This window comes from Aptenodytes patagonicus, unplaced genomic scaffold (genome assembly GCF_965638725.1).
Source record: "Aptenodytes patagonicus unplaced genomic scaffold, bAptPat1.pri.cur scaffold_194, whole genome shotgun sequence".
Lineage (NCBI taxonomy): Eukaryota > Metazoa > Chordata > Aves > Sphenisciformes > Spheniscidae > Aptenodytes > Aptenodytes patagonicus.
In genome coordinates this window covers 72,073-85,233 of record NW_027472130.1, presented here as the reverse complement: position 1 = coordinate 85,233, position 13,161 = coordinate 72,073, and the positions used below count along the sequence as shown (strand labels likewise).

The following is a 13,161-nucleotide window of genomic DNA, read 5'->3' as shown; positions in this document are numbered from 1 at the left end:
GGGGCTCCTGCTTGGTGGTGGGGAGGAGCGAGCGGGGTGGCCGTCCCCAGGGGAGAGGCGCTGGCGTTGGGCTGCTTTGGAGATACCGGTTAGGGTTGGAGGAGCACGTCTGTAGCGGCCGGAGAGGAGGCTCTGCCTCACCGAGCACCCACCGGGTCTCCCACAGGGGCTGGAACCGGCCCAGGGGCAGCCCCGGGGTGGCTGGGGAGCAGCACCGCCATGCAGCCTCTCTGCAAATTTACGTGCACAGAGTGCGTGCTAGTGGACATCTGCAGCATCGCAGCCTGAATTTAATCCCTGGATCGGGGATTTGTATCTGCCCCGCACTCCCGAGGCTGACCTGGGGTGGGTCTGGATGGATCTGAGGGGTTGCAGCAGACGGAGAGACCCCTGAGCGCCTGGAGCCCCCCCATCTGCCTTCGCCTGGGAAGAGGCTGTTGGGGAGAGATGGTGCCGTGGCTGCCTCTAACCCCGGCCCAGCCACCCCCTGCCCGGGGGGGGCTGCAGCAAGGGCTTGTGGCTAAACAGCCGTGGCAGCTTGCTGGCAGAGCAAGCTCTCTGCCTGCTCCTGCCCGGCCACCCCTCACCCCCAGCCTGCAGCCACGGTCGCCCCCATGACAGCTCTCAGCCACGTGTGTGTGCCCGCCCCTGGCCAACGAGGGGGAAATGCAGGATTTCTCAGCAAGCACAGACATTTTTGGTTGCTATAAATAACCAGCCTGGCACTCAGCTCCTCCCTACGGCCGCGCTTCCGTCTTGCTGCGGGCAGGAGCGTGCCCCTTCCCTGGGGCCGGCAGCGCCCGGGCACCTCCCGGCACCGTGGGCAGCTGCAGACCCGGGAAACGCGGGCGGTGATTTTGCATCTCGACCCCTCTTTCTCCGTCCCCTGCTCATCCTTCATGGTGCAGGCAGGTGGGGAGGGGAGGGAGGGGGTCAGCAAGGGGATCCCGCCGTGAGCTGCCCGCTTTGGGCAGTGGGGAGGGCACGGGGCTGCCCACATCAGCCACGTCCGTCCCCGCAGGAGGATGCTGAGCCCGTGACGGGGCGGCCGCGGTCCCTGCGTGTCAACAGCCTCTTCAGCGAGGACGAGCTCATCGAGGACTACTACGATGCTCCCCCCGCCAAGTAGGAGCTCTTCTGCCCCGTGTGTGTGTGTGTGTGTGTGCACGCACGTGGGCAGGAACGCTTGTGTGCAGGCACGTGTGTGCCCGCACAGGCAGGCAATCTGTACGACTGCACGCGGGCAGGGGTTGTGCGCGCGCGCGCACGCGCGTGTGCACAGTTGGGGATGCTTGTGCAGGGGCGCGTGTGCACGCGTGCATGGACGGGATGCAAACGCCTGAGTGGGGACGCTTGCACACGCGCGCGTGTGTGCGTGCGTGCACGGCTGGCGAGGTTTTACATGCACGGGTGTGTGTGTGCACGTATAGGCAAGGGATGCGTGCGCGCATGTGTGTGTGTGTGCGCGCCAGGGGATGCTTGTGCCGGGGGGGAGGGGTGCGTGCATGTAAGCACAGGCAGAGAGCGCTTGTGCACGGGGGTGTGCCGGGGTTTCTCGCGTCCGCACGGCTTCACGTGTGCGTGTGCACGCACAGTCAGGCGGTACCCGTGTGTGTGTGGGGGGAGCGCGTGTGCGCATGCACGAGCGGAAAGCAGCTCTGCACATCTCTGGGTTTGGGGCCGTGGCCCTGGGGGTGCCCCCGTCCCCCTTCCCAGGGCTGGGAGCCGGGTCTCTGCTGTCTCAGGAGCTGGGGGACGCGCTGGGACCCCCACCCAAGGGGACTGCCACCAGGGTCCCTGCTTGCAAACAGCTGGCGCTTGCGTTGCCTGCGCTTCAGGGAAGGGCAAGGGGAGGCCGAAGCATGCGGGGGGGACGTGCCTGCCCGGCCGCCAGCCCCCCCCCCCCCCCCCCCGGGAACCGCCAGCTCTTTAACCCCCTCCCTCGGCTCCTCATCCCCAGCGGTGGCAGCGGCTGGAGTGACAACGGCCCCAGCCCGCGCCCGTCCGCGCCAGCCTTCTCCGGCAGCAGCCCCGGCACGCTCGGCGACGGCATGGAGGGCACTGCCACCACCCCGCTCTCGCCCACCATCAAAGCCGGGTGGCTGGACAAGAACCCGCCGCAGGGGTGAGTGACGTGCCGGGGGGCCGTGGACCGCCCCCCCCCCCCCACTGGTGCCTTGGCGCGTGTGCCCCGGAGGGGAGATGCTCCCCCCCTTTTTCCACCTGTAATTCCTGCTCACGGGGGTGTAATTTTGCTTTGGTGAAAAGCCATCCCAAGGGGTTCCTTCAGCTCCCTCCTACCCCCCGATTTAGGTTAAAAACGCTCATTTTTGGTGAAAGAGCCTTCCTCAGAGAGGGTGCCACCAACGGTTGCACTGAGCTGGCTGAGGAGGAGGAGGAGGGAAGGCTGCTGCTCGAACTCCCCCCAGCCCCATGCTGCAGGTCGGGCTCGCTGGGAAACGAGCTGCCTTTGCTCTGGGGAAGCCCTGAAATAGCAGCGATCCCGAAAAGCAGCTGGCGGGGGAGAAGTGGGGTGTTTGGGCTGGCTTCCCACCGACATCGCCGCCACCCTGGCTCCTCCGCTGGACGCACGTGGGTTTTGTCTTCTCTGTGTTTGCCACGGGAGGAGACATTGCTGGCAGTGCCGGCGGGGTGCCAGCCCCAACCCTGGCATTTCGCAGCCCTGGCCCCGGCGGCTCGTGCGAGCCGTGCTGCCGTCGGCACCCATGGCCGAGCGCCCGGTTGCAGAAGTAAAACTATGGGGGCTGCTGGATGTGTGTCTGTGTGCTCGAGGGCGAGCGAGCCCAGCGTGCACAGCGTGCACAGGGAGCACAGCTAGCACAGGGAGCACGCTTGCCCCCATTCCGGCACAGAACCAGCTCAGGGAGCTGCTGCGCCAGCTGGGAGGCGAAAATCAAGCGGGAGACACGAGGGATATTTGGGGGGGCTGCTTAATCTGGGCTATGAGGAAGCTCCGAGGCTGCAGTCCCGCCGAGGAGGAGGAAGCTTTAGCTGTTTGCAGCAGAGCAGCCTGGCTGCTGGGGAAGTGAGAGCAGCTGGAAGGTCCCTGGGAAGCTGGGGAAGCTGCTCCGGAGGCTGCTCGGGGTGGAGCCGGAGCCTGGGGAAGGCAATGGAAGGAAAGCCAGAAACCCCAACCCCTCAGCAGCTAAAAGCAGCTGGAGGTCAGAGCAGGGCTGGGGGTCTCCGCACCCTGTGGGACAGGGACGAGCTCCTGACGGGGAGCGGGAGAGCCTGCAGCAGAGCCGAGTGCTTTTAATTGCGGTTGCCGTTGCTGGTTACGTAAAGGCCGAGCGCCGGGGTCACGTGCGGCGATGGCGAAATCCTTCCCGAGCAAACAAGCCCTTAAGCAACAGCCGCTGGGGCTGGGGGCTGGCGGGGGGGCAGCGGGGGGGGGGGGGGGCCCTGGGGGTACGGCGCTGGCGGGGGGCTGCATGGCAGGGCTTGTCGGAGCCGTGCGGGGGCTGACGGCGGGAAGTGGCTTGGCTTCTCCTGCAGCCCTGAGGCCGGGGTGGATGGGCTGCAGGGTTTAATGCCTTGCCCTGCGCTGCGTGGCCGGCCTGCGTGCCGGGCTGGGGAGGGCAAAGGGGTCCCTGGTGGGCTCTGCCCCAGCCCCGGGGTCTCCCCTCTCCCCCTGCATCCCCACCCCAATAGAGATGCCCGGCTTCTCTCTCTGCCATGCAAGAGCCCCGGGTGCCACCGGCCCTGCCTGGAATGTGTCCCCTGGATTGAACCCTGCCCGGCTTGTAGGTCCTGAGCAGCGATTGCAAATAGGAATTTGAGGGGGGGCCTTTAGGGGCAGCCCTCGTTCTCAGCTCCATGTTTTAATTGGTGCCCGGAGGAAAGCATGACGTCCCCATCGCTGTCCCCAACAGTGACACGAGGGCTGGGGGCACGGCGCAGAATCGAGGGCTGGGGACACGGCACAGGATCGATGGCGAGGCGGCCCCAGGCTTTTGGCAACTGGGGCGTGAACGCACAAGCGGAGTCGCCCCGAGTTCAAGGGCGGACGGACGGTGCAGCCCGGAGCTGCCGGGGCCGCCTGGCACGGCACAGCCCGTGCTGTGGGGCTGGGGCCAGCGAGGAGCGAGCGGGGAGGGGGCTGCTCCAGCCTGGGGGGCTCACACCACCCTTCCTGCACCCCAGCCCCCTCGGGAGCAGCACCGGCCTTGGGTGGGCTGCAGCACCCGCTGCCTCCCGCCTGCCTGCCCCCCCGCAGAGGGTGCAGCTCAGTCACCCCATCCCCTCCAACGGGTCCCTCCGGTCCCTTCCCAGGTCCTACATCTACCAGAAGCGCTGGGTGAAGCTCGATGCCGACTACCTCCGCTATTTTGACAGTGAAAAGGTGAGTGGGGAGGGAGGATTCGGGGCCTTGGGGTGAGAAGGTGGTGGAGGAGCTGCCCCAGTGGGACCACATCCCTCCGGGCATCCTGGCTGTGAGATTTGGCCGTGGCAAGGGGCAGCATCCCGGGGAGCAGCGGTGGATGGGTGCTGGGGTGATGCCGGCACCGGGGTGGGATGTGGGATGCTCGGAGCCTCCCGGACAGGGATGCTCTCAGCATCACGAGCCCGGGGCGGTACCCATCCCATCTCCCTGAGGCCGTGGTGGTGAGCAGTGTGTCTCTCCCCTGCCCTGCCCTGCCCCAGGACGCCTACTCCAAGAGGTTCATCCCCGTCTCCTCCATCTCCCGCGTCGCCGGCGTCGGGGACCAGAAATTCGAAGTCATCACCAACAACCGCAACTTCGTGTTTCGGGCCGAGAGCGACGGTGAGCGACGGGGGTCCCTGCTCGTGGGTGGCCCCGGCTACTCCCCCTCCCCTGGCCCAAGGGATGAGCCCTGGAGGCTCCTGGCCCTGGGCTGATCCTGACCCGTCTCCCCTCTGGCCCCGCAGCGGACCGTAACGAGTGGATACGGACCCTGCAGCAGATTGCGGAGGAGCGGAAGAGCAAAGCTCTGGAGAGGACATTGGTGTCGCCGACCACCAACGGCGCCGCCGACCCAGCCAACAAGAGCGGCTTCCTGGAGCTGCGGGGGTTTAAGCACAAGCTCTTCGTGGCGGTGGCCGGGGACAAAGTTTTCCTCTACAAGAACGCAGAGGTGGGTGGCTGGGGGGGGCCGGGGTGCCATGGGGGACCCTGATGCCGTTTCGAGGGGGACCCCTTCCCTTCACCTCCACAGCCTAAGCAGAGCGGCAGTGAGCCGGGGCACCCCGGGGCTGCCACCCCGCAAACGGGGACGGCTCAGACCCCGCAGGCTGGTGACCCCCGGGCTGCAGCTCCCCTCCCCGCCGACTCCGAGCCTTGGGGTCCCCCGGGAGCATCGCACCCACTGCAGCTGCCCCAGAGCCCGCGGCACCCCATGCGCCCCCGGGGCTGGGAGCTGGGCTGGGAAGGGGCACGGGGACCCCAGCTCCCAGCCGCTGGCACCGGTGCGGTGTGCAGGCAGCAGTGCAGGCAGCCCTGGCACCAGCTCCTGCAGGCAGTTCATCATCTGTACCCCCATGGGAGGCCCCCCCCCGCCCCCCCCGCCTTCCCTCACCCCCCTGCCCGCCCTCACCCACCAGGACTATCGGCTGGGGATCGGCATCACCTACATCGAGATGAACGTGGGGAACGTCAAGGAGGTGGACCGCCGGGGCTTCGATCTCACGACGCCGTACAGGATCTTCAGGTGAGCCGAGGGAGGGGAGGGGGTGCCGGCGGCGCTGCCCCTCCCCGCGGCCATGCCGTCCCTCATCCCTGTCCCTGCCGGCAGCTTCTTCGCCGACTCGGACCAGGAGAAGGAGGAGTGGGTGGAAGCCATGCAGCAGTCCATTGCCGAGGCTCTCTCCAACTCGGAGGTGGCGGAGAGGATCTGGGCGGTGGAGTCCAACCGCTTCTGCGCCGACTGCGGCTCGCCCAAGCCCGACTGGGCCTCCATCAACCTCTGCGTCGTCATCTGCAAGAGATGCGCAGGTACCCGCATCCCGGCAGGGGGGCGAGAAGGGGCCGTGCGTCCCCTACCCTGGGTAGGGATGCAGGGTGCGAGGCACAGGGGATGCTCGTGGCTCGGCCTCGCCCACCCCAAAACAGGTCCCTAACGGCTCGTCTCGCCGGCAGGGGAGCACCGGGGCTTGGGCCCCGGCATCACCAAAGTCCGGAGCCTGAAGATGGACAGGAAGGTGTGGACGGAGGAGCTGATCGAGGTATTGGCGCAGACCGACCCCGAAAGCCCTTCTGGGGGGAGACACCTCGTCCCCTCCCCATGGCGGACCCGCTGGCTAGGGGCCAGGGACCACAGGAGCACGGCAGTGTTTTTCCAGCCTGATCCAAGCCCCTTGGGGTGACGCTGCAGTGTGGCTTGGTTGGGGAGGGGACCCCCAGCAGCCCTCCGTCCCCGTCCCTGTGGTCTGTGGACAGCCGGCACCCACCCGGGCACACCGGCGAGGACAAGCGGCGCTTGTGTGCCTGCGCCGCAGACAGACGGCATCTGCGTGTCTGTGGGGTGATGGCTGCAGATCCGCCGGAGCGGCCGTGGGGAGATGGCTGCAGAGCCATGGGGCCGGCGTGGGGCCGGGGTGCGGGGCCAAGCGGCAGAGCAGCCCCCCCGAAGCGGTGCGGCCACCGGCGCGGAGGAATGCGTCGGTGCAGCCAGCGCTGGAGGGGCGGGGGCGGGGGGGGACCGGGATTTGTTACCAGACCCAACCCAGATGCCATTTCCAGCCGGCAGACCCTGGCTGGCCCCGCTCTTTCCAGCCGTCCTGGTCGGATCCTGCATTCCTGCCTGGCGTCCCACCCGCGCAGCCTCCGCCTCCGGCATCGCCTGCTCCCCGAGCCCCCAAACGCTTCCAGCTGCTGCCTGCGGCTGCTCCCCTTCCCCTCCCCTCTCCGGGAAGGCTGCCCTGAACCCCGCCGGGCTGGCGGGGAGCTGCTGCCAGCATCTCCGGCCCCCCCCCCGCCCGCTCCAGCTCCTCCCTGACCCCTGGCCCCTCTTGCACCCGTGCCGCCCCAAAGAGCTTGGGGGTGCTGGCAGAGCACCCCACGGGCTTGCTGGGGTGATGTGGGGCTCCCTGAGACAGGGCTAAACCCCTGTTGCTTAGTGCCAGGCTGAGCATCGCTTGGGATGGCGAGGGGTCACGGAAAGCCCTTCAAATCCACCCCGATAGATGCTGAGCATTCCCCTCCCCGCTCGCCCGCAGCTGGGCGCTGCTTTCCAGATGTGATTTTCCAGGGCAGGAAGGGGAGGGTCAGCGGCTGCGGGGGCTGCCAGACGCCGGGGCTGAGCCACCGGTGCTGCCAGGATATGGGGCTGGGCAGGGAGCAGCCCTGCACTCTGCCCACCCGTGGTCCCCGCTCCTCGTGCACCACCCATCATCCCTCCCAGTGCTGCCTGCACCCTGCTGCTCTCACTGCTCCCCCGGGCAGCAGTAACGCGGCGGCTTTGGGCTGTGAACGTCCCCGTAAGCACAGCTACCGCCGTGCTCATCCCCCCTTGCCCCGGCAAAGACCCCCGGAGACTCCCCGCAAAGCCCCCCCCATTCCCGGCCGCACTCCATCCCCCGGTGGCACCGTCACCTCGGTCTCTCCTTGTCCCGGCAGCTTTTCCACCAGATCGGCAACGCCGTGGCCAACCAATTCTGGGCTGCCAATGTGCCCCCCAGCGAGGCCATCGCCCCCACCAGTGGCAGCCAGGAGAGGAGGCGCTTCCTCATCGCCAAATACCGGGAGGGCAAGTACCGCCGCTACCACCCGCTCTTCGGCAACCAGGAGGAGCTCGACAGGGTCAGTGGCCCCCAGGGCTGGGCACCGTCTTGGGGGTCCCACCTGGGTGCTAAGTGGTGCTGAGCTGGGGTCCCGAGGCTGTTTTGGGGAGCAAGGTCTCTGCCCGAGCAGGCTGCCCAGCCCTGTGCATGGGGCTGGATGGTTTCCCAACCTCCCTCCCTGCCTGTATCACCCCAGCCCCCATCGCACACCCTTATGGCCTCACCGTGCACCCCGAGCCAAAGCCTGGGGTCTCCAGGAGGGACAAGCCAGCTGCGGGGACAGCGTGACATCTCTGGGATGGGGCACAACCAGCTTCATTTCCAGGCTGGAGAGCCCAGTCCGAGATGGGATCCCCCTTCCCACAGCCAGACCCACCCCCAGGGTTCCTCTTTCCCGGGCTTGGAAATGGCGTTGGGGTCCAGCATTGGGCTGGTGTGGGGTTCAAGGAGGGCTGGTCCTGGGTGGCTGCCCTGTTTGCAGCAGCTCGAAGCCCCTCCTGCTCCCCGGAGCACCCTGCAGCGGCAGGGGCAGAGGCACCCAGCCAGCAGCCCCCATCCCCAGCCAGGGTGCCTGGCCAGCACCCCCCAGCCCTGGCCAGGCCACCCATTCCCGGTGCTGGCCACGAGCAGGGCGCCGGACTGTGATCTCGTGCCGCTCTGCACAACAGCACAGGGAACGCCATCCCGGCGCTCCGGCCGCCGTCCCTTCGGCTCCCCCCTCCACCACGGCTCCGCCGGCTGCCTTCGGCGCTGCCATGTTTGCACAAGAGCCGGGGGCACGCCGGGGGCCCGGGCGGCCGCGGGAATTCGCATGTGGGCTTGTTTGTTTTTCTGCTCCGGCTAGCCTGTCCCGCCCCGCTGCCGTATGACTTCACCCCGGCTCCTTAAGGGAGGGATTCGCCGCCTGCTCCAAACTTTTTCTCCCAGTTCCAGCCTCCTTTGTCCTGCCCAGGCGGCCGGGAGGCGGCAGGGGTCTGGCTGCTCGCCGCGCTCCCACCCGGTTCCTTTCGCCGGGGTGGCTCCTCACCGGGGATCTCCTCCTCCTCGGGAGCCTTCGGCCTCACCCGCCGCCCTCCCGGCTCTGCCACAGGCTCTGTGCGCGGCCGTCACCACCAGTGACCTGGCGGAGACGCAGGCTCTGCTCTTCTGCGGGGCGGCGGTGAGCTGTGCCACCGGGGACCCCCAGTGCCCGACGCCCCTGGCCCTGGCCGAGAAGAGCGGGCAGAGGCTGCAGATGGAGTTCCTGCTCCACAACAAAACCTCAGGTAAGGGCTGGTCCCTTGAAGCCCCCATGGGCTTAAACCCACCGCCGGCATTCCTGGAGCGGGGGCGGAGAGCTGCCGGGGTGTCCTGGGGTATGCAGGGATGTTTTGAGCCGGTCCTGGCTCTGTATCCTGCTCGGCAGCTTCCCCGGGATGGGGCTCTCTGGCTGCTTGGTGCTGCTGGGCTCTGTGCACCCCAGGAGAAGGGAGAGGGGCTTTGGGGAGCCCCCTGCACCCTCGGGTCGGGGCTGGGTGGGGGCCAGGGAGGGAGGATCCTTCCCAGCCAGGGACACGGGTCCAGCGCCCCGATGGGGGTGCAGGTTGGTGCTCCGGGCGCCGGGAGGGACGGGGCCAGCTCTCCCACACCGTCCTGGCAGGCTGCGGGCATCCCCGGCAGCTTTGGGGATGTCCCCCTGCCAGACGGGCAGCATCCCCGCCGGGGCCAGGGGGGGTCTGACCGTTTTGCAGAGCATCCCCCTAAAAACCCCCTCCCTGTGCCGCTAAACATGCCCACCCCACCGCGCCTCGCTCCGGGTGGGCTGATGGCTCCCACGGGACCGATCCGCACCCTAGCGTGGGGCAAACCTCCGGCCCTGGAAAGCTCGGGCAGCCTTGGGAAGGAGGTGTGCCGGGGCCGGCCGGCGCCTGCCGTAGCCGTCACCTCCCTCACCGCCTCGGCAGCCAAGTCCGTCCTGCGGAAGCTGGAGTTTGCCCAGGATTGGGGCTGGCCCTGCCGTTCCAGACATGTCAGCACAAAAGGGGTCTGGGCCGCGCCGGTGAGCTGGAGAAAACCAAATCCCTGAGCTCATCCCACCGGGGCCGGTGCCGGCGCCGGCAGGCATCTCCGGAGTGCCAGGATTGCTGGGGTCGAAGAGCCCAGCGCCGCGTGTGGAGCGGGGCTGGGCTGGTGGAGGAGGGCTCTGCATCCTCCTGGGTTTCCCCATCTCTAGAGCTCCGGGCAGCCCCATGGTCTGACCCGAGGGTGCTTTAGGGGTGTCCCTGCACCCCGTCTCTGCCTGGTCCCCGGAGGAAATGGGGGGATGCCTCTCGCCGGCAGGCAAGGTGGGGAAACTGAGGCAGGGGGGACATGCCTGTGGTCACACGGGGAGGCTGTGGCGGAGCCCTGGGCCGTTATTTCAGCTGCAGACCTGCGATGCTCTGCCCTTCTCCCGCGGAGCAGCAGGGACCTGGGACGGCCCGGGGGAGACTTGCCGGTGGGGAAGTCCGGTCCTCACCTTCCCATAACGTCCCCATCCCGTCACAGCTCAGTGCCTGGGGCTGGTCTGCAGGGGGGATGCGGGATGTGGGATGTGGGATGCCATCCCGGCCGATAAGCCTGACCCCGCTGACCCCCAGGCAGCCCCAGATTTGGGGGCCGGAGCTGTTCCTTGCACCTGAGCCGTGCCACGGCGGGGGCTCGCGGTGCAGCCTGTGGGATGCTTTTGGGCTCCCGCTTCTTGTGCTGAGCGGGGGGACACCCAGCTGCCTCGGGGGACTGGGGGCAGGATGTGGCCAGTGTCACCGCTGCAGCCCCCGTCCAGCTGGCCCCTTTCATGTCACATCAGCAAAGCACCCGGGGGACGACATGGACCGCTGTCACCCCGTCCCTGACCCAGCAGGGTCCCGCTGCGTCCCACTGCATCCCATAGCTGCCGGGGCCCCCTCAGCCGCGCAGGGGGATTTGTAATCCCTACTGGCAGCGTTTTGTGGGGGGGGTTCTGCAGGGGGGTGCAGCCCCCCCGTGACAGGTTGTCACCCCGTTTGCAGAGACGCCGCGCCTGGAGGTGGGGGGCAGCGAGGAGAAGCCCTACTCGGTGCCCCTGCCCTCCGTCACCCACAACGGCTTCCTCTACAAGACTCCCTCCATGGCCAAGCCCGTCGGCGAGCGGAAGGGCCAGGAAGGTATGTGGGGGCCCACGGGACTCAGAAATAGGGGTGCATGGGGATGGGGGGCTCAGAGCCGGCCCCAAGAGGGGTGCTGGCAGGGGGGATTGCACCGTCCCCTGCTCCCCAGGGCACTGCAAAGGCACCAGGGAGGTGCAGAATCACCTGGCCAGCCCGGTTCGAGGGGTGGTCGCAGTGGGTGGGCACCCAGTGGGTGCTGCGGGGCCACCCAGGCTGGGCTGGTGGGCGACCTCAGGCTGGCCGGAGCGTGCGGGGCTGCCCAGCACCATCCTGTGCCGCGCAGAGTTCAGCCGGCGGTGGTGCACGCTGCAGGATGGCGTCCTCAGCTACTACGAGAACGACCGCAACGCCGTGCCCAACGGCGAGATCAAGGTGGAGGAGATCGTGTGCCTGGTGAACAACCCGCCCCACGCCCACGGGTAAGGCCGTACCCACACACGCCGCCCTATAGCACCCCGACATCCCCTCCGCTCCCGCAGGGCTGGGCATGGCCCCTGCATAGCTCACGGGTGGTGGCACGGGGCGGGGGCTGCTGTCCCAAACCCCACCGCTGGCCCCTCCGGCACTTGTGGCATGCCTGACCCAGCTGTCTTTGCGAGGAGTCTGTGTAAACCTCCTGCAGCCCCTCCGCAGCCCCTCCGCAGCCCCTGTGCTCCCCATCGGAGCGTGCATGGCAGCACGGGGATGCTGGAGGGCCTGGGGACGTGGTGGGGGGGATCCCAAATCGGATCAGCCATAGATGGAGCTGGTGGCAGATGTGCGGCGGGATGTTCTCCCTACCCGGGATGTCCCCGGCACCCAACCAGCTCCGTCCCACCACCCGCGGGCGTCCAGGCTCCCCTTTCCCTCCCTCCTGCAGGATCGAGAGCACGTTCGAGGTCTACATCGAGTCGGAGAGGCTCTACCTGTTTGGGCTGGAGAGCCCCAATTCCGTTCGGGAATGGCTCAAGTCCATTGCCAAGGTAGGATGCGGTGGGCTGGGGGTGGCCGTGGGTGCCGGAGGGAGCCGGGTGCCGTGGCGCTGACGGATCCCTCTTCTCCCCGTCTCAGTCCTTCGTCCACCCCCGCGCCGAGGAGCTGCTGGCTCTCGACTTCGAGCGGATCGGCCGGCTGCACTACAAGGGCGGCCTCAACCTGGAGCGAGCCAAGGAGGGCTGGTTCGCCCTGGCCGGCTCCGCGCTCCACGTCTGCTTCGAGGACAGCGAGCGGCAGGAGCCTCTCCAGCTGCGCAAGCTGCAGGAGCTCTGTGCGTGCCCCTGCCCCTCCGCGGGGTTCCCCCCCCCCAGGCTGGGAGGGACCTTGGGGGAGGGTGTCCCCCAAATCCTGCCCCGAGAAGCTGGGTTGCACCCAGCCAAGGTGGGGGGGTGGTGGACGCTGCTCCGATGGAGCTTGGGGTCCTTCCGCCGGGTGGGATGCAGACACTTTTCCTCCTCTCCATCCTCTTCCCCATCCCTGGAAAGCTGCTGCTTGTCCCATTTGGGCTGGAGCTGGACCCGTTGGCACAGCCCCCCATGGCACATGGGGCTGGGGGGCAGGGGGGACCCCATGTTCCCGGGGGTGACGGACTCTCTGCCTTCCCTTCCAGCCATCCAGGGAGACAACGAGGTGCTGGTGCTGGTGGAGAGACGGAGGTACGAGCAGAGGGTGTGTGGGGGGGTTAGATTCCTCCAGCAAAATATCACACCCTGCCCAAGCCCCCCCTCCTCCTGGGGTGTCTTCGCCCTCCCCGCGGTGACTGGGGACCCCCAAAAGAGAGCTGGGACCATCCCCAGGAGCCCGGTGCCAGCCTTCCCGGGGGTCCTGGCCACGTGGGGCGGGGTGGGGGGGGCGCGGCTGGTCCCCTGCTGAGGCCGGGCTTGCCGGCAGAACGCTGTACATCCAGGGGGAGAGGAAGCTGGATTTCCTGGGCTGGGTCCACGCCATCCAGAAGGCTGCGGGCAGCTCGGGGGACACCTTGTCGGAGCAGCAGCTGACGGAGTCGGACGTCCCGCTGCTGGTGGACCGCTGCATCGACTACATCACCCAGTGCGGTACGTGCCATCGCCCGCCGCCGGGTGCTGGCAGGGACCAGAGCGCGGCGTTCGGGTCACCCCATCAGTGTGGCGCGGTGGGCTGAGACCCGACAGACTCATGACACGCGTTCCCCTCCCTCCCCGAGCATCCGCTGCAGCTTCGTGGGAGGGCTCCGGCTGGGGCAGGGCTTTGGCTCCAGTCCGCGGCTCCTCGGCGGTCG

The 13,161-nt window shown here is 68.2% G+C and overlaps 1 protein-coding gene across 6 annotated transcripts in view; it reads left to right on the top strand.

The window, feature by feature from the left end:
* Window positions 1-13,161, top strand: part of ARAP1 (ArfGAP with RhoGAP domain, ankyrin repeat and PH domain 1) — a 47,648-nt gene that overhangs the window by 21,386 nt on the left and 13,101 nt on the right. For all 6 annotated transcript variants that reach the window (XM_076363885.1, XM_076363886.1, XM_076363884.1 and 3 more), the window contains exons 5-20: window positions 1,022-1,125; window positions 1,961-2,125; window positions 4,294-4,363; window positions 4,666-4,786; window positions 4,912-5,117; window positions 5,584-5,690; window positions 5,775-5,974; window positions 6,119-6,204; window positions 7,598-7,780; window positions 8,852-9,026; window positions 10,791-10,925; window positions 11,212-11,347; window positions 11,788-11,890; window positions 11,979-12,174; window positions 12,514-12,559; window positions 12,795-12,958. In XM_076363885.1, the coding sequence (XP_076220000.1) occupies window positions 1,022-1,125; window positions 1,961-2,125; window positions 4,294-4,363; window positions 4,666-4,786; window positions 4,912-5,117; window positions 5,584-5,690; window positions 5,775-5,974; window positions 6,119-6,204; window positions 7,598-7,780; window positions 8,852-9,026; window positions 10,791-10,925; window positions 11,212-11,347; window positions 11,788-11,890; window positions 11,979-12,174; window positions 12,514-12,559; window positions 12,795-12,958 (2,197 nt within the window). The remainder of the gene's footprint in view (window positions 1-1,021; window positions 1,126-1,960; window positions 2,126-4,293; window positions 4,364-4,665; window positions 4,787-4,911; window positions 5,118-5,583; window positions 5,691-5,774; window positions 5,975-6,118; window positions 6,205-7,597; window positions 7,781-8,851; window positions 9,027-10,790; window positions 10,926-11,211; window positions 11,348-11,787; window positions 11,891-11,978; window positions 12,175-12,513; window positions 12,560-12,794; window positions 12,959-13,161) is intronic.